This window comes from Electrophorus electricus, chromosome 5 (assembly GCF_013358815.1).
Source record: "Electrophorus electricus isolate fEleEle1 chromosome 5, fEleEle1.pri, whole genome shotgun sequence".
Taxonomy (NCBI): Eukaryota; Metazoa; Chordata; class Actinopteri; order Gymnotiformes; family Gymnotidae; genus Electrophorus; species Electrophorus electricus.
Window position 1 is genome coordinate 1,526,140 of NC_049539.1, and position 20,713 is coordinate 1,546,852.

The 20,713-nt window shown below is 44.6% G+C and overlaps 3 protein-coding genes and 1 non-coding gene across 10 annotated transcripts; 1 reads left to right on the forward strand and 3 right to left on the reverse strand.

Moving 5' to 3' along the window:
* Positions 1 to 323: 323 nt before the first annotated feature.
* cmbl (carboxymethylenebutenolidase homolog (Pseudomonas)) lies at positions 324 to 2,942 on the reverse strand. 3 transcript variants are annotated; one of them, XM_027028079.2, is made up of 7 exons: positions 2,855 to 2,942; positions 2,387 to 2,601; positions 2,189 to 2,296; positions 1,958 to 2,100; positions 1,532 to 1,623; positions 1,296 to 1,448; positions 324 to 651 (listed from the first exon to the last, which is right to left on the reverse strand). In XM_027028079.2, the coding sequence occupies exons 2-7, from the start codon at positions 2,599 to 2,601 to the stop codon at positions 646 to 648; spliced, it is 717 nt and encodes a 238-aa protein (XP_026883880.1). In that variant the 5' UTR covers positions 2,855 to 2,942; the 3' UTR covers positions 324 to 645. The 3 variants fall into 3 exon arrangements, with proteins under 3 accessions (XP_026883880.1, XP_026883878.2, XP_026883879.1); XM_027028077.2 differs by having other exon boundaries at positions 324 to 987; XM_027028078.2 differs by lacking the exon at positions 324 to 651 and having other exon boundaries at positions 894 to 1,448.
* A 1,429-nt stretch (positions 2,943 to 4,371) lies between these two features.
* trnat-agu lies at positions 4,372 to 4,445 on the reverse strand. Its single transcript has one exon. It is a non-coding gene; the product is annotated as a tRNA-Thr (tRNA).
* An 891-nt stretch (positions 4,446 to 5,336) lies between these two features.
* klhl15 (kelch-like family member 15) lies at positions 5,337 to 13,112 on the reverse strand. Of its 5 annotated transcripts, none has more exons than XM_027028088.2 (4): positions 12,858 to 13,112; positions 10,693 to 10,780; positions 8,362 to 9,073; positions 5,337 to 8,277 (listed from the first exon to the last, which is right to left on the reverse strand). In XM_027028088.2, the coding sequence occupies exons 1-4, from the start codon at positions 12,901 to 12,903 to the stop codon at positions 7,168 to 7,170; spliced, it is 1,956 nt and encodes a 651-aa protein (XP_026883889.2). In that variant the 5' UTR covers positions 12,904 to 13,112; the 3' UTR covers positions 5,337 to 7,167. The 5 variants fall into 5 exon arrangements, with proteins under 5 accessions (XP_026883889.2, XP_026883887.2, XP_026883891.2 ...); XM_027028086.2 differs by having other exon boundaries at positions 10,693 to 10,804; XM_027028090.2 differs by lacking the exon at positions 12,858 to 13,112 and adding an exon at positions 9,852 to 9,957 and having other exon boundaries at positions 10,693 to 10,774.
* Positions 13,113 to 14,989: 1,877 nt separating this feature from the next.
* eif2s3 (eukaryotic translation initiation factor 2, subunit 3 gamma) lies at positions 14,990 to 20,696 on the forward strand. Its single transcript, XM_027028091.2, has 12 exons — positions 14,990 to 15,190; positions 15,440 to 15,503; positions 15,922 to 16,049; positions 16,769 to 16,890; positions 17,427 to 17,521; positions 17,613 to 17,771; positions 18,647 to 18,781; positions 19,097 to 19,191; positions 19,485 to 19,629; positions 19,715 to 19,884; positions 20,063 to 20,235; positions 20,345 to 20,696. Exons 1-12 carry the CDS (start codon positions 15,122 to 15,124, stop codon positions 20,406 to 20,408), a joined length of 1,419 nt encoding a protein of 472 aa, XP_026883892.1. The 5' UTR covers positions 14,990 to 15,121; the 3' UTR covers positions 20,409 to 20,696.
* Positions 20,697 to 20,713: the final 17 nt, after the last annotated feature.

Sequence of the window (20,713 nt, forward strand, 5' to 3'; positions counted from 1 at the left end):
CAGTCAGGACTTGCTGATGGTGTCTTGACCAACCCATCACTAATGCAGACAATATGTTCAGGTTACATGTTTGAATCATCTCAGTTTTGCAGTGTTTGGTGGGGGGGTACCAATATCTGATGATGTTTAGCAGTTCATGATGTAACTTAGGTTTTATGTGGTTAGTAAACAGACAATCTTGGACACTAATCAGATATTGCACATCTATTCTGCACATGAAAGCATCAGGCTGGGGAAATGTCTCTTGCACTGTGTTACAAATATTCAGTTTTTACTAATCTTAGATTAACCAGTGATTGGTGACTGAAAAAGCATGACTCAGATTAAAAATATTACTGTTTATTCCACTTGGTCACAATCAGATTGTCAAATGAATTACTACACCACCTCAGTCTGAAATACCCTTCACAGCAGCTCCAGGCCCAGTTGCCCAGTTCAGGGGTACAGTATGCCCCAATTATATAGGTGTGTGGGGAGAACAAGGCTAGAGGTGTAGCTCATGATCTTTGGTTACTTCTTTAACAATACATGTGTAACCATTCAGAATTTTGTGCAGTTTTTGCAAGCCAGCCCTGGGCTTTCACTGGGAACTCTGTAACAGATCATGGACATCTTGGCTCCTCCCAACCTCAAGGTTAAGACTCTTCAAAACTATACGTTGTCCCAGATGTAATGGAGAGAAACACAGATCTGTTATCATGGAACAGGCTGGTGTAACCCACACCTTGGCATGACACCCATTTGAAGATCATATGTGAATACCAAGAATCATGTCAGGCAATTGCAGCTCAGGTAGCAAAACCTGTTTTAAATGAATAAATGGTGGATTTTGTGGATCAGGTCAAATGGGTTTGGATACACCTGCATAGTGGACAGGACAGGTGTAGAGTCAGGGCGGGTGGGCACGACAGGTGTAGAGTCAGGGCGGGTGGGCACGACAGGTGTAGAGTCAAGGTGGGTGGGCACGACAGGTGGCCCAGAAGGCCCCTGTGAAATTCACACTATTTTCAAACTGAGGTAGGGGATGACTAAGTGATGATTCAGCAATTCCAGTGAATTCATCTGATTCCCCTGATTTGAAGTAAATATGAACTCGCAAAACCTGGTTTTTGGGTCTAATCAAAATCAAAAGATTCATAGAGATTTGATATTTTACGAGACCTGTAAAATAACTAGAAAGCAGATTTGAAATATTTTGCATGGTTTTCTAGGCCTCCTGTACTGGTAAGTTAATGTGAAGCATTTCACATGTACACCTAACATTGTGTTTACATGTATTTATTTAGCCAATTTACCATGTCTTCCCTGGCCTCCAAAATGTAGGGTCTGTCCAACTCATTGATGTCTTCCCTTTTACGATGCACAAACCCATGGGTTTGATTAGGGAAAATCTTCACTTGGTAGTCAACAGAGCACCTCTCCTTCAGTTTTGTCTCAAGGCCTTTCACCTTGGTATGAAGAAGAAGAATACATTATTACCAAGTGTTTACGTGACGTTCTGTCGGACACTATCTCAACCAGCCAGTCTTACCTGTTCCAGTGGTATCACTGGGTCTTTTTCACCAAAAATGAATAGAGTTGGACTTTTAAGTTCATAACTGTCCTCCTTCTCTCGAATGATCCCTGCAAAGTGAAAGTGGCATGTTGTTTTTGTTTTGGGTTTTTTTGGTGTGTGTGTGTGTGTGTGTGTGTGTGTGTGTGTGTGTGTGTGTGTGTGTGTGTGTGTATATATGCGCGCTTGCTTTAATGAGTACTATAGACTACTCATAGCTCAGTGGTTAAGGTATTTGACTTGTAATCCGAAGGTTGCCTGTTGTTGTCAAGTTTCCACTGTTGGGTCCCTGAGCAAGACCCTTAACCCTCAATTACTCAAGTTGTGTTCAGTCATAATTGGAAGTCACTTTGGATAAAAGCATCAGCTAAATGCCATAAATGTAAATGTACTCGTAGACTGTACCATAGACTGAAACTCCAGCTGAGATCTCAGGGTACTGGAGAGCCATGTAGTGACTGGCCACACCTCCCCAACAGAAGCCCACGACACCAATCCTCTGGGCACCACACTGGTCCTTCAGGTACTTCAAAACCACGTCCACCTCCCTGGACAAACACATAGTAAAGTGCAGTCATCGCCGGAATGAGAGAAGGACACTTTTCCTACTCTGAACAGATCAAAAGCAACCATTACTTGTTGATGCTGGTAGGTTTCCTGTCCTCTAGCCACAGCTGAAATGTTGACCAGTCATTGGACGGACTCCACGGCTCCTTTCCAACAAAGAAGTCTGGACAAACCACACTGTAACCATAAAACTTCTATTCGGTTACTGTTGCCTTGGTCAGCGACCATTTGAATTTTAACCACCCATACTGTGAAAAGAAATATTACATATATCCGTTTGAAGACAGCATATCGGCCATGTATCTTGTATTGGGAAGTTGCCATCCAAAGATGTCCTGGATTACAATGACGGCCTTTCCCGGGGCCGATGTGGGCTTCACAACATAAGCGTCGACGTGCTCGATGCGAATCTCTTCTCCGAGACTCCCGTAGTCCATCCTGTCCCCCAGGGCGCACGGACAGGGCCTGGCCTCGTTCGCCATCTGAAACAGGTGCAGAGCTTTAAAAGACACCCCAGATCTACCCGTAACGGGAACTGCTCAGACTGCAGCGCGTTAGACCGGACATACTTGACAGATGCTCGTCGACAGGACTAGTGGGATTTCCTTTGGAAGCTTTTCTATTTACGCACAGCTACGTCTCTGCTTGTTGTGTTGTTGCCTGGTTTAATCACGTGAATAAATAAACGTTCCCCTATGGTCTATGGTCGAGAGTAAATATGTTCGTGTCACTTACCGTAACGTTGCGTTCTGTACTACACTTCTGACCGTCCGCCCGGTTGTGCGTGACCTGAGCAGCAGGGCTGGCGCCCGCCCCGACTGCACACGCCCACCGCCACGAGCCACTCACTGGGCACAATAAAAGTCTCGCGCTGACATACAGACAAGCATAAATAAATAAATAAATTTTAAAAGGCGTGTGCTTTTCCTTTGGACTTTGACTTTCTGGACTTCTGTATCTGTGCACTTCTACGTCTACATTTACATTTACGGCATTTAGCAGACGCTCTTATCTAGAGCGACTTACAAAAGTGCTTTGTCATTTACTCATAGAATACATCCTAGTACAGTACAGTAGGTTAGTGTCCAACATACCAATGAACTAGAATACAGGGATCACTGTTGATACCTAGAAGTACACAATACATAAGGTTTATAACAGACGATTATAAGTGCATTAACAAACATTATCAAGCTATACGTGCTAGAGTTTCAGTTACCCAGGAGGTGCAGGATCCATTTAAATATTCCAGAAGTCTCCAGACAGCCAGTGGACGTTCATTCCACCATCTGGGAGCCAGGGCAGAGAAAATTATCCATGCTTGTCTTCCATGAGACTTGGAATATGGTGTTTCAAGCCAAGCCGTGCTTGGAGTTCGAAGTATCCGAGGTACGGATCAGGATTTGTCCATGGACATCTTGCATGGAGGGGCTGGTCTATGTAGGTGAGCATCATGGTTTTAAATCTGATGTGTGCAGCTACTGGAAGCCAATGAAGGGAGCGCAGCAGTGGAGTGACGTGTGAACTTTGGAAGAATGAAGACCAGTCGTCTTGCTGCATTCTGGCTTAGCTGTAGAAATCTGATGGCTCTTAGAGGAAGACCAGCAAGTAGCGAGTTGCAGTAGTCTAGCTTTGAGATGACAAGAGACTGTATAACCACCTGGACAGCTTGCTGTGAGAGAAAGGGTCGACGTCAAGCCTCGGTCAGATTTGAAACATGAGTAGTTCTTCTTCTTCTTCTTCTTCTTCTTCTTCTTCTTCTTCTTCTTCTTCTTGCTGTTGCCGTTAGGGGTAATTCATCTCCAACTTGCTCTGTCCTTGACATCCTCCTCCATCACCCCAACCACCTTCGTGTCCTCCCTCACCACAATCCATAAATCTCCACTTTAGTCTTCCTCTGCTCCTCCTGCCTGGGGGCTCCATACTCACCACCCCTTCTCCCAGTGTAACTCTCTTTGCTCCTCTGTACATACCCAAATCATCTTAGTCTCGCCTCCCTAACTTTGTCGCTATCCGCGCACAAGGGTCTCTAACTATTGCAATATTTTAATAGAACTAAAAACTGTCTTGGGAATTTTGCTGGTGAAGTTCTCATTACATCGGATCTGGTCATCTATCAGTGTTTGCAGTAGAACGCATTGTTCAATGTATTATTTCTGGGATGGCAACTGACGTTACCTAGCTAACAACTATCTAACAATTAGGAATGTCAGGGTTTTCTTACATTATATTACAGCTCCTCGAAGGGCAAAAGGCACCGCTGGGATTCGAACCCAGGATCTCCTGTTTACTAGACAGGCGCTTTAACCAACTAAGCCACGGCGCCGCGTCCGTCCATTGAAAACTAGCCTTTTTTATTAGCCTTTTTTTACTAGCCTTTTTTGGTTATTTTTAAAACGTTTGATTTAATAACATGCTATCCACCGTGCGATGGCATGGTGGATAACAGAGCTCAGACACACCGATAAGCCCCGTTAAGATGGCATTTGTTTTAGCCATGTACCACTACACCTGGAGGTGTTCGTTTGCCTCTGTGATTAATTAAACATGGGGACTCTCATGCATTTTACCGATATTTTGTAGAGATCTTGTAGAGTCAGAACGAGTGGTCGCTATCTCAGAGCAGTGTAACTCATCCTTTGTCCAGCAGATGGTGCTGTAGATCCGTTCTTGTCAGCCATGAGCCGAGAGGCCATTTTCTGACACTGAGCATCCGTGTTTGGGGACGGAGGGGTTGCGCTGTGGAAATCACGGGAAAGCCTAGAAGGGCAAACCATGTTAGGAATGTATAGATTAAAATGAGTATCTAAACAACCAGTCTACACCTTATATACGGCTGGATGCGCTTTGTGCCACAGTAACGTGCTCTCTTACTGCGCCCCGTTCAGACATCTCTGATCAAACGTGGATTTGGTAGATGGCTAACAGCAGATATGGGCCAGGGGTACTTACAACGTAAGCCGGTATATTATATTATAATGAAGACCACATAAAGGGTGGACCACACAACATGAAATTTAAAACGAATAACAAAATCAAATCCCTCAGGCTGCTGTGGTGTTTCCACAGGCCTGAGAGGTTAGCTTAGGTGCTACAGACGACTGTGATGGTTTTCATACCCTTTAGTTTGTGGAATTGAGGTATTTATACACTTCTGCTTTTGTGTTCTGTCGTGGTCGTGTCTGGTGTTCAAAAATGACCAAGCTTTAAAAAAAGCTGAACAATAAGAACATTTATTTAAGGAAAGGAATTACAAAGTCTCCAAATAGCAGTAAACCATCAGATCACGGTAAATATGTTAGCAATCTGATTACTCTCAAGTACTATTATGATATAGGGGTACGGTTTATTAAACATGATTATTCGTTTTATTCTGCAGAGGGATAAATGTGACAAGGTTAGAAATCTAATTCTGATATACCTGTAATTAGTATACCTTAATCCACACGGTACAAAACCTTTCAGAGACTAGTGTGGTACCTGTTTGCACAGGGCAGTGACGGGGCGACGCGGGGCAACAAAACACACATGACAGCAAGACACAGACGTGAGGTTATGAGTCAGCTTCTGAGGAACCTCCAACCCATCCCGTACAATCACTACGCAGGCAAATTATCAAAAAGGGAGCGGGGCTAGAACCATAGCAGAAAAAAATGCTTTAAAAAAAAACAACTCAATTAAAACATTGAATGAGCATCAACTTTAGTACAACTTCAAAGGGTGTTTCCAAACAAAATAATTTATGAGCTCGCTCACAATGGCCTTGTTTTGAAGGACGATGTCTAATACCCGAGATCAGCTACATAGATGCAGTTGTGAGTTGTGGCTTGTGAGTGCTGGTGAGAGGTAAACCCGAGCCTGCACTCCCTGGTGAAAGTTTAGGACGTGAGTTGTGGTAAGATTTCTGAAGCTCAAGAAACCATTTTAGACACAAACAGGACTGAACTAAAAGATTCTTGAGCATTAAGTCTAGTTTTTGACAATCTCGTAGATCTTATTGGTTTTATTTCAAGCCTAAATGTGTTCACTCACCACCTATAACTTCATGTGCATACTTTAGAAACGACTACTAAATTATAATCATTATATAATTATAAACCGTCATTAGTAAAACGATAGATCCTGCATGTTATGTGCCTTTAACGTTTTTTTGTTTGTTTTTGTTTATTTTTTATTTGGCATCAGCTTGCCCACAAAAAAGTTGGGGATGACAAACAAACAACCCAAAGAAGCATAATGTGCTTTAGCCCTTTAGCTCATGGGGCAAAAATAAAACACAGGAGCAGCTGGTTTGTACTGGCGGATCGAGCGGAGTCTGCACCAGTTTAATAAATTAAAGAGCATTACAGTACACACACAGAGAGAGATACTGGGGAAGGAAGGATAGAATCGTCTCTTACATCATCAGCAGTGGGAGGGGCAGTGTCACTGCGGTGCAGTGAGACACGCCCCTTACAGTGCAACATTCGCCAGCATCACTCTGTGTCCCCACATTGCCAACACCAACACATGGAGAACGCAGGGGCTGGAGGGATAAGCCGAGTTGTTTCTCATCTTCATGGAACTGATAATCTACAGTATTGTTAATCTTGTCCAGTTGCTCATAAGTGCAGCAGGTTGCATTAAAATTACGCGCACGCGTGTGTGTGTTCATGTGTCAGTGGGTGTGCACATAGCCAACATTATACCTCAAAACACTATTAAACAGAATAAAAGGGAACGAGTGTGAACGTACAGAGGTGTGGAGGGGATATGCTCCGGCTCTCCAGGTTGGCATGACAACAGAACGGAATAAGTTTTGCGCAAATGGGAACTATGGGAACATTTAGTATTTATCTCTATGTCCCCATCAAATGATATAGGTAGTTGGGGGGTGGGGGGTTGTGTATTTACCACCAGCAGTGACCTGCCCCAAACCTGGTATGGTTTCTGCCTCCTAGATAAGCACTGGCCTACTGTTTTAAAAGCATTATCAGTATTTTTCACATGTGTAAACCTTTTTTCTTTTTTTTTTCCTTTTCCATCTTCTCAGAGATAAAGAGACACCCTCAGCTGCAGCGTCTGACGTGTTCCAGAACGTACTCTGGGAAGTGCAGACTGCACACCTGCAGCCCGTCCAGTTTGCAAGGCATCCTGGGATACTCGTCCTCCTTCCACTTGTTCTCCTCAGGGTCAAAGGTGAGGATAGAGTCGCTGTAATGTCCGTTGTAACACAAGCCCCCCAGCACCATGATCTGTTTGTCCAGCACAGCCACGCCGTGGCCGCTGCGCCCGATGGGCATGGAGGCTAGGATGGTCCACTCGTCCGTTTCGGGGTTGTACATCTCCGTGGACGGGCAGCCCTGCGACTCGAAGGAGGCGCGCAGGATCACGCACACCCCGCCGAAGACGTACAGCTTCCCGTTGTGAGAGATCATCTTGTGGAAGCAGCGAGCGTAGTTCATCTTGGACTTGTTCTCCCAGCAGCTGGTGAGCACGGGCGTCCGGCGCGGGCGCTGCTCCGACGGCCCCTCCCGCTCCGGGTCGAACACGCACACCTGCTTGGAGGTGGAAGAGGAAGTGATGCCGCCGGTGATGTAGAGCTTGCCGTTCAGCACCGTGCCCTCGTGCCCGTACTTGTTGACCGGGTACGGGTCCACGAACTCCCACTTGTCTTCGGCGATGTCGTACCGCTCCGTGGAGTAAAACGTCTCGTCCCTCGTGCGGCCCGCCACCGCATAGATGAACTTCCCGATGACGCCGACGGCGAACTCGGAGCGCGGCACGGACATGTCCGCCATACGGAGCCAGGAGTTCTGTCTGGGGTCGTAGCGGTAGACCTTGGACGAGGCGTGGAACTCCCCGTCTGGGCCCAGCTCCTCGCCGCCCAACAGGAAAGCGAAGTTGTTGACGATAGCCAAGCAGTCGGGGCGAAGGGGCACCTGCGGGCCCTCCAGCTCCCACCACACCTTGGGCCGGTGGAGGAGGAGGATCTTGCTGTTCACCATGCTGTGGCCAATCATGCCCCGGAACACGGCCGTCTGCGGGCGAACCGAGCGGATGCGCGTGGACTTGTTCTCCACCAGCGGCTGCTCATTCACTGAGTGGAAGTAGTTCAGCGCCTGGTCCACCTCCTGCCTCAGCTGGCGGGAGTAGCGGTAAAACTCGGACGTCTTCACCTGCGGGACAAAACGAATTCGGTTTACTGCCATGCTCTGGCGAGGCGAGCGTAGGGCCCCCTGCACTCGGCCGCCTGCACTCACCTTCTCGAACACCTGCGTGGGCGTCATGAGACAGAAGCGGAGGTTCTGCACCACAGCGTCTGTGTGCCGCCAGCGGCGACGGTCGTGCCGGAGCCAGGCCTGCACAGCCTCATAGAGCTCCAGCTCAGCGAAGCGGCTCAGCCGGTCGCTGCCCAGGTACGCCACCAGCTTCTCCAGGTTCAGGTAGGACAGGAAGTCCGGCCGCGCCATCAGCGGCACGAAGTTCTCCAGCAGGAAGGCGTCCAGCTGCTCCTGGACGCCCTCCACGCCCACGCTGAAGTCATCCAGCAGCCGCATGACCTCAGCGCAGTTCTCCAGGCAGATCTTGGCCAGCAGGAAAGAGCAACAGAATTCCACGGCCTCCGTGAGCTGCACGTACATCGCCGCCTGCAGGATCTCCTGCACCGTGGGCATGCTGAGCTCCAGAGAGCCGTAGTACATGAAGCGCAGGACGTGGCCAAAGCCGGCCGCCGTCAGGCCCTTCATGTGGATCTTGTCCTGGTCCCGCTCCCGCATGTCGGCAGTGAACATGACCCGGAAGTAGTCGCTCTGCGTGGCCAGCAGTGCCTTGTGCGCTTGGAAGTGGTGCTCCTCAATGAGGAGCGTCACATCTAGCAGAAGGCGCTCCTCGTATAGGGCTCGGAAGCCTGAGGATACGCTCCCATCATGCACCTGGGACAGGTACACCTCTACATCCCCCGCCATGAGACACCTGCAGGGGCACAGGGACATGGACACCTTCAGGACATTTCAACTCACTAGGACTCACTAGTATTCATGAAAAAACAGCTCCACATGTGTTACGGGGGCTTTTGTAAAGTCTTTTATGGGTCCTGCAAAACAGGTGCACTGTTCACAAATGCTTCTCAGCAGCAGTGATGTGCAACTTAAAGCTGGGATTCAGGTTCGGTTTCCCAGTTGCCACCCTTGAACAATGAGGTGCATCTGAAGCTCACATTAGGAAGAGGGAACAACTCAGGAACATTTCACACGCACCACAGCACTAGAGGGCATGTGGTCTTGAGCTACAATCAGCAATTGGATATTATTTAGAGAAAATGGATTTTAAAATGTTTGTAAAAATGCCTCCTACCTCCCAAAGGCACTGATGTCCTTCATCAGCCATAAAAGCAAAGTGTTTTGGAAACCTTGTGTGCTACACTGAGATCTTTCTACCTATATGTTTTTAATTACAGTATACTGTACGCTCTCCCTGCAATCTTCCTCAGATACTCTCACGCATGCACACACATGCGCGCACTTATTTAAAACCTACACCATGATCTATTACTGGTGTAATTTAAAGATTAGTAAGACCAGTATAAAGAAAAAAATCTGTCAATGCACACACAGTTCTATGTGACCTTAAATTTGCCAGTTGCTAAAGAAACTTCTGGAAGGACGTCAAGAACATTCATACCTCAGCACTTTGAGTTGTGCTGTTGAGACACGCGCACACACACGCGCGCACACACGCAGTGCACACTCACCTCTGATTGGCCACGGGCATGTCACAGGAGGGTGTCCGAGCCAATCAGAGGACAGTGACCCTTGTGTCCGTAGAGAAAAAAAAAACTCTTTTCTGAAGGTTTTCACCTAAATGACAAGTTAACAGATATTTAACCTAAAAGACAAAAAGTCCCACTTTAAAATTAAAGTGAAACACATTGACAGAGTGACGAGGTCAATGATCTTATATCAACTACTCATACAGTTTATTTTCCTTTTCACACAAAACTTCAAAAGACACAATAAAAGGTCACTTTTAAATCTATAATAACGTTTTGGGGGTGTTGGGGGAATAACCTATTGAAAGTGCTACACATAGGTGTACCTGATACCAGATAGTTCATATGCTACGCTTCTGCAGCTACAGAGTTGTGTCAAAGTAGTGCTTTACTGGCTGAAGTGTTTGAATTTCCTGGAAAAGAAGCCAAGATTTGTCTCAGCCAATCAGGATAAAAAGGCAACACTTTTCCAGTACACCCCCCACACCCTTTATATGTGTAAGATGCCTGTTTAATTGGCATAACTGTTGAACATACGTGACTTTCTGCGTCGACTCCAGATGCAGTGTGGTTGATGGACGTTTTACAATGATGCTTATTTAATATTTCAAGCCAGTATTAACACATTTGTAACAATCTTGTGCATAGCTGCTTAAAAATGAAAGCTATGACAGAACACAATAAGTCATTAACTTTGCAAACTATCAGACATGCTTACTATTACTTTTTTTCTATTGAGCATTATTTAAAACCCATGTACAAGACACCCGAAACCAAAGGTTAAGATGACCTATGACCTGTGACCTGTGACCTGTGACTATACCTTTTGGCAGCCTCCTCCGGGCCGGTCGACGGCTCCGCTGACACTCCCAGGGGAAGGTCACATTTCCTTTGTTTGTGCTTCCCTTGCTCTGGTGTGTTAGAAGCACATTTTACTGTAACGACAACACCACTCCAACATAATATACCCACACCCACTCGAACATAATATACCCACACCCACTCCAACATAGTATACCCACACCCACTCCAACATAGTATACCCACACCCACTCCAACATAGTATACCCACACCCATACCCACTCCGACATAATATACCCACACCCACTCCAACATAATATACCCACACCCACTCCAACATAGTATACCCACACCCACTCCAACATAGTATACCCACACCCACACCCACTCCGACATAATATACCCACACCCACTCCAACATAATATACCCACACCCACTCCAACATAGTATACCCACACCCACTCCAACATAGTATACCCACACCCACTCCAACATAGTATACCCACACCCACTCCAACATAGTATACCCACACCCACACCCACTCCGACATAATATACCCACACCCACTCCGACATAGTATACCCACACCCACTCCAACATAGTATACCCACACCCACACCCACATAATATACCCACACCCACATAATATACCCACACCCACACCCACATAATATACCCACACCCACACCCACATAATATACCCACACCCACATAATATACCCACACCCACTCCCACATAATATACCCACACCCACTCCAACATAATATACCCACACCCACTCCCACATAATATACACACACCCACATAATATACCCACACCCACTCCAACATAATATACACACACCCACTCCAACATAATATACACACACCCACTCCAACATAATATACCCACACCCACTCCAACATAATATACCCACACCCACTCCAACATAATATACCCACACCCACTCCAACATAATATACCCACACCCACTCCAACATAATATACCCACACCCACTCCAACATAATATACCCACACCCACTCCAACATAATATACACACACCCACTCCAACATAATATACACACACCCACTCCAACATAATATACACACACCCACTCCAACATAATATACCCACACCCACTCCCACATAATATACCCACACCCACTCCCACATAATATACCCACACCCACTCCAACATAATATACACACACCCACTCCAACATAATATACACACACCCACTCCAACATAATATACACACACCAACAACCACACATCAAGACAGCTAATTAGTTTCTAGCTTTACCCAACACCAAATAAAACAGGACATATTTTTCTGCTCATCGGTGCTCTCTAACATTGGGAGTACATAGGCAAAGGCTTGGGCTCAGTGCTGTTTGCAATAGGACACTAGTCAGTGGGGTTGCCATGCCAACATCTCACTCCCCAGGACCTGGATATTAGTCTTGAATATACAACACATATTGTTCTATAAAGTGCCCAATTCTCATCATTTCTAATTGCACAGGGGAAGAAGAGGCGTTTTATGTCGAAAGTATAGTTTGCTAGATGTTTAAAAAATTTCACATGTGGAACCTTACCAAAACTTTCTCTTGCCAAGTTGAAAGAATTACAAAACAGCTCTCTATACTGTTAAGTGTGTAAAAGTATGATCAATGACCATACTGCCCCGCTGACCTAAAGCCGAGGGAGTGTATATCACAGGAGCTGAAGAAAAACAAACATGTTATGTGCCACTGCTTATTTCCAGACACTTCTACAGTTTAGCTCTGATACAAAAAGTTGAGAGAGTTGCTTTACCTACAGTTCACCCATTTGAACTTTAACGTTCAAAGGAAACTGAGCAGCCTGGTGCCATCACAATAGTCACATTCGACAAATAGAGGACCTGGCAACCCGTTCTGGAGCTAGGCTACACACACTGACCCGAGAGCAGTGGTGAAGGTAAATGAATAAGCCATTAAAATGTTCTCTAAGACAGCAGCAGGTGTTGAACGAGAGAGAGAGAGAGAGAGAGAGAGAGAGAGAGAGAGAGAGAGAGAGAGAGAGAGAGAGAGAGAGAGAGAGAGAGAGAGAGAGAGAGAGAGAGAGAGAGAGAGAGAGAGAGAGAGAGAGAGAGAGAGAGAGAGAGCGCCTCGGCAGTAGTGTTGTTGTGGAGGAGGTTCTGCTCTGGAGGTTTACCTTGGCGATGCGACTCCACACAGCCCCGCTTCGAGCCTTCGGACATGGAGCTCCGCTGCTCCGCACAGATCACACAGACCGAAGGCGAACATTCATGATCGATACGGAGATGCTGTCCATGTGCGTCGCGGCGTAGCAGCAGACCAGCGCTATTTTGAATGAGCTACAACATTGTGTTTGTCTACAGCCTCCTCAGCCACCCCAGACGCCATATTATCGTCTGCACTGACGTCACTTCCTGCTGGAGCGGAACTGTAGGCGGTGAGTCTCAGAAATGTGACTGACAGGTCGACAGAGTTCAGCCTTCAAGCCTTACCATGCACCATCATGTACCGTTTATCATTTAGGTATTATTTCTTCAAGCCTTACCATGCACCATCATGTACCATTTATCATTTAGGTAATATTTTAGTACGAACTCGGTCCCAGAGTGTGTATTAAAGGCTGAAAATGCTTCATCATACTTAATGTTTGAATGTTAACAGGAATTCTTTCAGGCATGTTTATGCTCTTGATAGGAAAATCTTTGTTTACCCGTAGTTCATTTTTAATATATAATATATTTAATATATATCTAATATTTAGATATAGGCCTATATGATAGAGTACAGGCCGGTAGAACTTAAAATGTGGAGAGAAGCACACAGTAGCCTGCTTTATTTCACTCAGAAAATATAATAGTATTTCAGGGCTCCTGCTTTCTATGGAGTGTGGGAATAGCCCATATATGTAGGAAACAAAACCCAAGTTTACATCTAGAATTACAGGATATGTTGTATGGATGGCATGTCCATGTCTCTGACCTTCACAAAGAGCTGTGAATTTCCTGTCCTTTTGTGTAAATAGTACATGACCCACAGCTGGAACGATTTCTTTTCATTATTATGACATGAGTTATAATTAACTTTTAAAACATTTTTATTAACATTTTACTCAAAAAGGAGAGCCAATACTCTGTATTTTATTTAAAAGTCATCAATATAAATTTGAAAATGAATGTTTTGTTTAGTTTCATGTATGATTTATTTATTTAATGTTTAATTTGTTTAATGTATGTTTGTCTCTTTATGAACCAAGAGCAGCCGCCCCTCCCATCCCCAGCCATTTGACAAATGCAATTGTCAGGTTTCAATCAACTATCCAAACTCATTTGACCTGGTTTAACAGAAGCTTACAGTTGCATGAGCCTTTGGAGAATCTTAACACAAAGTGTGTGCATGCGTTCCTCACTCCACTCTGCAGGAAATCCACTGGAGGGTGGGGGGTGTCATATTGCATCTACTCAGGAGGTTCTCTAGAGACAGAGTTTCTGGGCCTAGATTACATTCTGTGGTAACAAGAAATATACCACAAAAGATTAAAAATATTTACACATTAAGGAATTGCACAATTACACAAATGGATTAATATAAAAACACACTTTGTATATAATTGTAAATCATGTGAGTTATTCTTCTGGTGTCTAAGGTAGGGAAATTGATGCCACCTTTCTTAAAATTACAGTCACAGAGGTATTTATGGTAAAAGGCAGCCAATTTAGTGAATAAATAAATACATTCCATAATATAAATGTATTTTAAATTGAATTTCTCGTTTATATCCTAGACTAAATGAGGTGTCCCATAGCAAAAAAAAGTATGTACTTTATAGGCCTATATTTCAAAATACTGTAATTCAGTGTTTAGATTTTTTTTTTATCCGTGGTCATACTGAAACTTCAACAATTTTTGGAAACATTTGACGGCTATCTTTTAATATTAAATCGATGAAAAGTGGTTGTCTTCTCTTAACCTGCTGAAACAACGTGGACTTTTAAAAAAACTACAAAATGAATGACGTCAACTTCGCACGACGGACCCCTTATCTGTCGGCCGCTACTTCACCGCGTTTCTACGACCGGACACGTGATTTACAAACTACTGAAATCATACTGAAATGCCGATAAAGTTATTTTGCGTCCTCAGATACATTTGTATGGAAGAAAGGTGTACCTATCATGACATTTGTCTTCGTGTTGGACATATGCTCACACACATCCCTCCCGCTATTAGCTGACTTCCTATTGCATCATTCTCGCCTGTGCGGTGCGCTTGCCTTTCTAGTTATTATTTATTAGTGTGCAATCGGTGTTTGGATTTCACTTGCAGTTTGGTTTGGCTTTTACACATTCGCTGAAACTCCGATATCGTCTCGGAGTGTTTTCGTGCGTTTTTATAAGACGTTCAGGCACAGCAGAGCCACACTTTCATTTCTTTTCGACGAAGATGGCGGGCGACGAGTCTGGAGTAACGCTGGGTCAGCCTCACCTGGCCAAACAAGACCTCAGTACGCTGGTGAGTCTCGGCCGTCTGCCTCTCGGTGTGCTAACTACTCATTTAACGTCGTCCTGTCTGTCTTAATTCTGAATTAAGGTCACCTGAGGCCTGGTATGTAGCGAGGCGGCTTGTTAGCTGTAATAGCTAGGTAGCTAACAGCTCCCCCGGTGAGGCGCATGAGAGATTAGAGATGCAGTGTGGATCAGGTCCATAGAAACATATTGAAGCTAGTACTGAATGTAAGATAACGTGCATGTCTGTCCGCAGGATGAAAGCTCACTGACTCCACTCTCAACAGAGATCATCAGCAGACAAGCCACGATTAACATAGGTGTGTACACCGTGGTGTGTGGGTGTGTGTGGGCGCAGCGTCAAGCTTTTGCTCCACCAAGCCCTTTCTCGTCATGTCTGATCTAATCCAGTTATGTTCATAATGTAAGGCCCTGTTGTGAAGTAATATTTTGCATTTTGTTTGGAATTAATACAATGACGCACATCTTACGCTGACATCAGTATGCAGTTATGCAGAAGAACGGGCATAGCATTGTTTGTCATCAAGACTGTCTATGCACAGATCCACATTTGAGACCAACACTTTTACTGGGGTTTGGTGCTTGATTAAACTCCTGGTTCTCCTTCCCATTAAAAGCGTAAAAGAGTAAAGCGTGCTGGTCACGAATGCGTCTGGCTGTGGTTTAGTTTGACCCTAAACCTCGACTAAAACCATTACCTCACTGATCTTTCTGCAGGAACAATAGGCCACGTCGCCCATGGAAAGTCGACGGTGGTGAAAGCGATTTCTGGTGTTCACACTGTACGATTCAAAAATGAGCTGGAGAGAAACATTACGATCAAGTTGGGCTATGCCAATGCGAAGGTGAGAAACCCCACCTCACACGAGTCAGGACTTTAGGGCATCAGTGATTTGATGTCATTCAAGCTTTCCTTCTAGTCTTACACAGTGAAAGTTATACTAAGGGATATTTTTTTTAAAAAGATGTATTATTCATGCATTAATTTGTATACTTAAATATACTGATGCCGTGAATGGATTGAAGAGTTCCATCAGTTACAAACCAAGTCTACAAAATCAATACAGAAATTGTCATTAATTCAATAATTCATTATTTTTTTAATGCACAATTTTTAAAATATTTGTGTATATTTTATATGTGTATATTTGTGTACATTTGAGTACAGTATGACCAGAAAAGGAAACATTTCTATTAGCAATGAGTAGGTTTAAATAGGTTCTTTTAGAGGATTTTATTAAAATCCCATGTAATGCAAGTCAGTCTGGATTTAAAAACACTAATTTTAAATAATTACTGCTGCTCTCTAAGGGTTAGTGTCAGATAGTGACCACTGCCTTTTAAGGAATGTAGAAAATACCCTTTCCATTGGAAATATGTAATATAAATTCTCGCCTATCTAGTAGTTCCAGTTCTTTTATTAGGAGAGGTTCATTAATGTCACATGACTTATTTCATAAAGATTTGTTCAGGTTTCATAAGGTTGTTGATGTGTAATATCTGTAGGAGTTGTTAATTTGGGAGATGACTATATAATCTAAGTCGGTCTTCGCTCTTCTTGCAGGTGTATAAACTTGATGACCCTAGCTGCCCACGGCCGGAATGCTACAGGTCGTGTGGCAGTAGCACGCCGGATGAGTTCCCCACAGACATTCCTGGCACCAAAGGCAACTTCAAACTGGTCCGGTGAGGTTACACTCTTTTATATACTGGTTAAACTGGTTTGGTGAGGTTACACTCTTTTTTACATACTGGTTAAATTGGTTTGGTGAGGTTACACTCTTTAATATACTGGTTTGGTGAGGTTACACTCTTTTATATACTGGTCGAACTGGTCTGGTGAGGTTAGCTCTTTTACTGGTCAGGCCATTAGGAGGGGTTCTGTGGTGGAAGGATGAGTGTATGACTTCTCCAGGCATCCTGTTCTTCCCAGTGTCCTTGTTTTAGAACCCGGACCTCGTTGATGTATACTGCTGCCATCCCTACGAGCCCTGCTGTCTGTTTTATGACTCTTTTCCGGTGGCTTTGACTTCAGTGTTTTTGAGTGATGTCAGTTTTGGTCAAGTAGAACGTTTTCATCTGAGCCATGCACAAGTAGAGGAACAAAAACTTGACCTTGTGGACAAGGCGGGCACTCTCCTATGTTGTATTATTTCCGAAAAAAGAAACATTGTGTGCAAATACATTTATCGTTTGGTGTTACTTTCTGGTTATCCTGTTAGACACGTCTCCTTTGTTGACTGCCCTGGTCACGACATCTTGATGGCCACCATGTTGAACGGTGCTGCTGTGATGGATGCTGCCCTCCTTCTGATTGGTTGGTGTTTTGTTTTGTTTTTTTTCCCCCTCATTAGGCCAATAGCAGTGTGCCGCTGCTGATGTGTAACTGCATGGTTTTCTCCCTCCAGCTGGTAATGAGTCGTGCCCTCAGCCACAGACCTCGGAGCATCTGGCCGCGATTGAGATCATGAAGTTGAAACACATTCTTATCCTGCAGAATAAGATCGACTTGGTGAAGGAAAGCCAAGCCAAGGAGCAGTATGAGCAGATCCTGGCCTTTGTACAGGGTACGGCTTACCACGTTTGTGCAGATGTGCTGCTTCAACATGACATACTTTACAGGGAGTGCGTGTTGTGTTCAGTTTGAAAGCCTCTCTTTCCTTGTATTAAACCTTTTCTAATAGGCTTTCTCAACCCATGCATGCTAACATTTCATAATTTATTGACCAAAATCTTTGATATTCTTACAATGTAGTTAAGCACACTGAATTTATTTATTTATCTATTTATTTATTTTTAACAAACATTTGAGGTCTTTTAAATAAAACACTTCAGAGTTTGGGTGAAATGGATCCAGAGAGTGAGAGCCTCCCTGTATCTCCGTGGGCCTGTGGCAGTGCAGTGGTTATGGTACTGGACTAGTAATCAGAAGATTCAAGTCCCACCACTGCCAGGTTTCCACTGTTGGGCCCCTGAGCAAGACCATTAACCCTCAATTGCTCAACTTGTCATAATTGTAAGTCACTTTGGATAAAAGCATCAGCTAAATGCAGTAAATGTAAATTGCTTTGGATAAAAAGTGTCTGCTAAATGCTGTAAATGTTCAGACTGTTCAGGGACTCTGGCAGCAGGGTCTCCCAATGTTCCTTTTTTAAAATGAAGTTAATTGTATACATGCATTGGAAATCTCACTTGTATACTAGCGCATATAACGAGGACACCATGTCCACCAAAGCTGTTTCAGTGCTAACAGCGCCCCCTTGTGGTGAATCATGTTAAACATGAATGAGTGCATTACAAGCCAGGTCCATGAGGTGTGTTGAATCTAAATCTGGTAATGAGTCTATCCCTACACAATCATTTAAACTTGACACATGAATAAATAGCAGTACATGTATAATATCACTTATTACATTTTTGTGGTATTATTTTTTTTTTACAGGCACAGTTGCAGAGGGGGCTCCCATCATCCCAATCTCAGCACAGTTAAAATATAACATAGAGGTGGTGTGTGAGTACATAGTAAAGAAGATCCCCGTGCCTGTCCGGGACTTTACCTCTGAGCCGAGGCTGATCGGTAAATACCTTCTCACCGTGAGTCCTCTCCAGTGGAAGGGCGTTCACATCACAACTTGATCCACAGGTTCACAAAATAAAGCTAACATCTTCTACCTTCCATTTACCTGGGAGTCAGGTGTGCTTACTTTGCTGTTAAATAAACTACCCACTCTTGTAGAGATAAACGCTGTATTTAAATACAGATAAACCCATCTGCTCTGGGTGAAAGCATCTGCCAAATTCTGAAAATATAGTAGTAATATTTATATGCACCTTTCAGGTGTTTTTTGTGTGTGTAAGACTGGTGTGCAGGAGTCTCTTCTTCCCCCTGCAGTAATCAGATCGTTTGATGTCAATAAGCCTGGCTGTGAGGTGGATGATCTAAAAGGAGGTGTAGCTGGAGGCAGTATCCTCAAAGGAGTTCTGAAGGTGAGATTCGCCCACTTTTGTCTGCTTCAGGCAGCTGATAGATTTATATGAGGTCTATAAACCAGCTATCTTCGTAAATTATAATTGATGTCATAAATTTGACATCACTTTTACAGGAAAAGGTAGAAATCATGTAATCTGTCCTTTTTGTCCCTAGTTAGTAGCATTTGGTTCGTCAGTAATATTTGTTTACGTGACAGCGTCTTTCGGCAGTTTCTGGTGTTGCAGGGTTTTGCCCATTTTTGTTGGTGTCACGTGTTCCTCCATCTCATCCTCCTGATTTCTGGTTTTAGGTGGGACAGGAGATCGAAGTCAGGCCTGGTATTGTTTCTAAGGACCACGAAGGGAAACTCATGTGCAAACCCATTTTCTCCAAGATCGTCTCGCTATTCGCTGAGCACAATGACCTCCAGTACGCTGCACCCGGTGGCCTGATCGGTACGCACGTGAGAGAGTGTGAGAGTTGTGGCGGTTAAGCTACCATAGGCATCCTTTTAGAGCCACTCTGTGCGCCCTTGTGCAGGTGTGGGGACCAAAATCGACCCGACGCTGTGCCGAGCAGATCGGATGGTCGGGCAGGTCCTGGGAGCGGTTGGGGCTCTTCCAGAGATTTTCACGGAGCTGGAGATTTCCTACTTCCTTCTGAGGAGGCTGCTCGGTGTCCGCACAGAAGGCGATAAGAAAGCAGCAAAGGTGAGCGAAGTACCCGTTCTTCTAGAATTGAGGTGCTCTGCTGAATTTTAGATGGGCACAGATGGCTACACCAAGCGGACTGAAATGCAAGGTGGAAGTGCCTGTTTTCCACGGGTGTGGAAGGGATGGCGATTTTTTTATTTTATTTTTTTTAAACCCCTCTTCATTTGGGTCACAGGTTCAGAAGCTGTCCAAGAACGAGGTGCTGATGGTCAACATCGGTTCTCTGTCCACGGGAGGCCGTGTGAGTGCAGTGAAGGCTGATTTGGCCAAGATCGTGCTCACCAACCCTGTCTGCACGGAGGTGGGGGAGAAGATAGCTCTGAGTCGCAGAGTGGAGAAACATTGGCGGTGAGCAGATTAAACAGCACTAAAATGATGACTTGACAGACATGGAGAGCTTTTTTTTGTATAGATTTTTATATTGATTAATGCCTCGCCCTCTTTTTTCTGTTTCTAGTCTGATTGGCTGGGGTCAGATCAGGAGGGGCGTGACCATCACACCTACAGTGGACGACGACTGAGGATTTCAGATTGAATGAAAAATAATTTGTGCTGCCCTCACAGCAGGGCATAAATATAAAACCATTTTTTCCACATTAGTGCAGAGGGCAGTGCCGTCCCGCGGTCAGCGTGCAGGGAAGGATCTCATAAGACTGCACTGGCCCTGTGTTTTAAAGCTGTACACCATCATAAGTAGCAGGTCTTGTTTCATTTCTACCGCAATATGGGAAGAAGCATTGCATTCCCAGGATCTGATGAAGCAGGTGTCATGTTTCAGTAATGACTAATAAAAACATTTTGGATCAAAATTTGGGTGTTTTTGAAT

Excerpts from the sequence above, each read along its gene's own strand:
- eif2s3 (XM_027028091.2), top strand. The coding sequence starts at position 15,122 with ATGGCGGGCGACGAGTCTGGAGTAACGCTGGGTCAGCCTCACCTGGCC. Across the intron at positions 16,050-16,768 it reads TGGGCTATGCCAATGCGAAG|GTGTATAAACTTGATGACCC; the intron begins GTGAGAAACCCC and ends CTCTTCTTGCAG. Across the intron at positions 18,782-19,096 it reads CTCTGAGCCGAGGCTGATCG|TAATCAGATCGTTTGATGTC; the intron begins GTAAATACCTTC and ends TTCCCCCTGCAG.
- cmbl (XM_027028077.2), bottom strand. The coding sequence starts at position 2,601 with ATGGCGAACGAGGCCAGGCCCTGTCCGTGCGCCCTGGGGGACAGGATG. Across the intron at positions 2,101-2,188 it reads AAACCTACCAGCATCAACAA|GGAGGTGGACGTGGTTTTGA; the intron begins GTAATGGTTGCT and ends GTGTTTGTCCAG. Across the intron at positions 1,624-1,957 it reads AGCTGGAGTTTCAGTCTATG|GGATCATTCGAGAGAAGGAG; the intron begins GTACAGTCTACG and ends TTCACTTTGCAG.
- klhl15 (XM_027028086.2), bottom strand. The coding sequence starts at position 12,903 with ATGTCCGAAGGCTCGAAGCGGGGCTGTGTGGAGTCGCATCGCCAAG. Across the intron at positions 10,805-12,857 it reads TGTGGAGTCGCATCGCCAAG|TAAAATGTGCTTCTAACACA; the intron begins GTAAACCTCCAG and ends TTGTCGTTACAG. Across the intron at positions 9,074-10,692 it reads CCGGAGGAGGCTGCCAAAAG|GTGTCTCATGGCGGGGGATG; the intron begins GTATAGTCACAG and ends GTGCCCCTGCAG.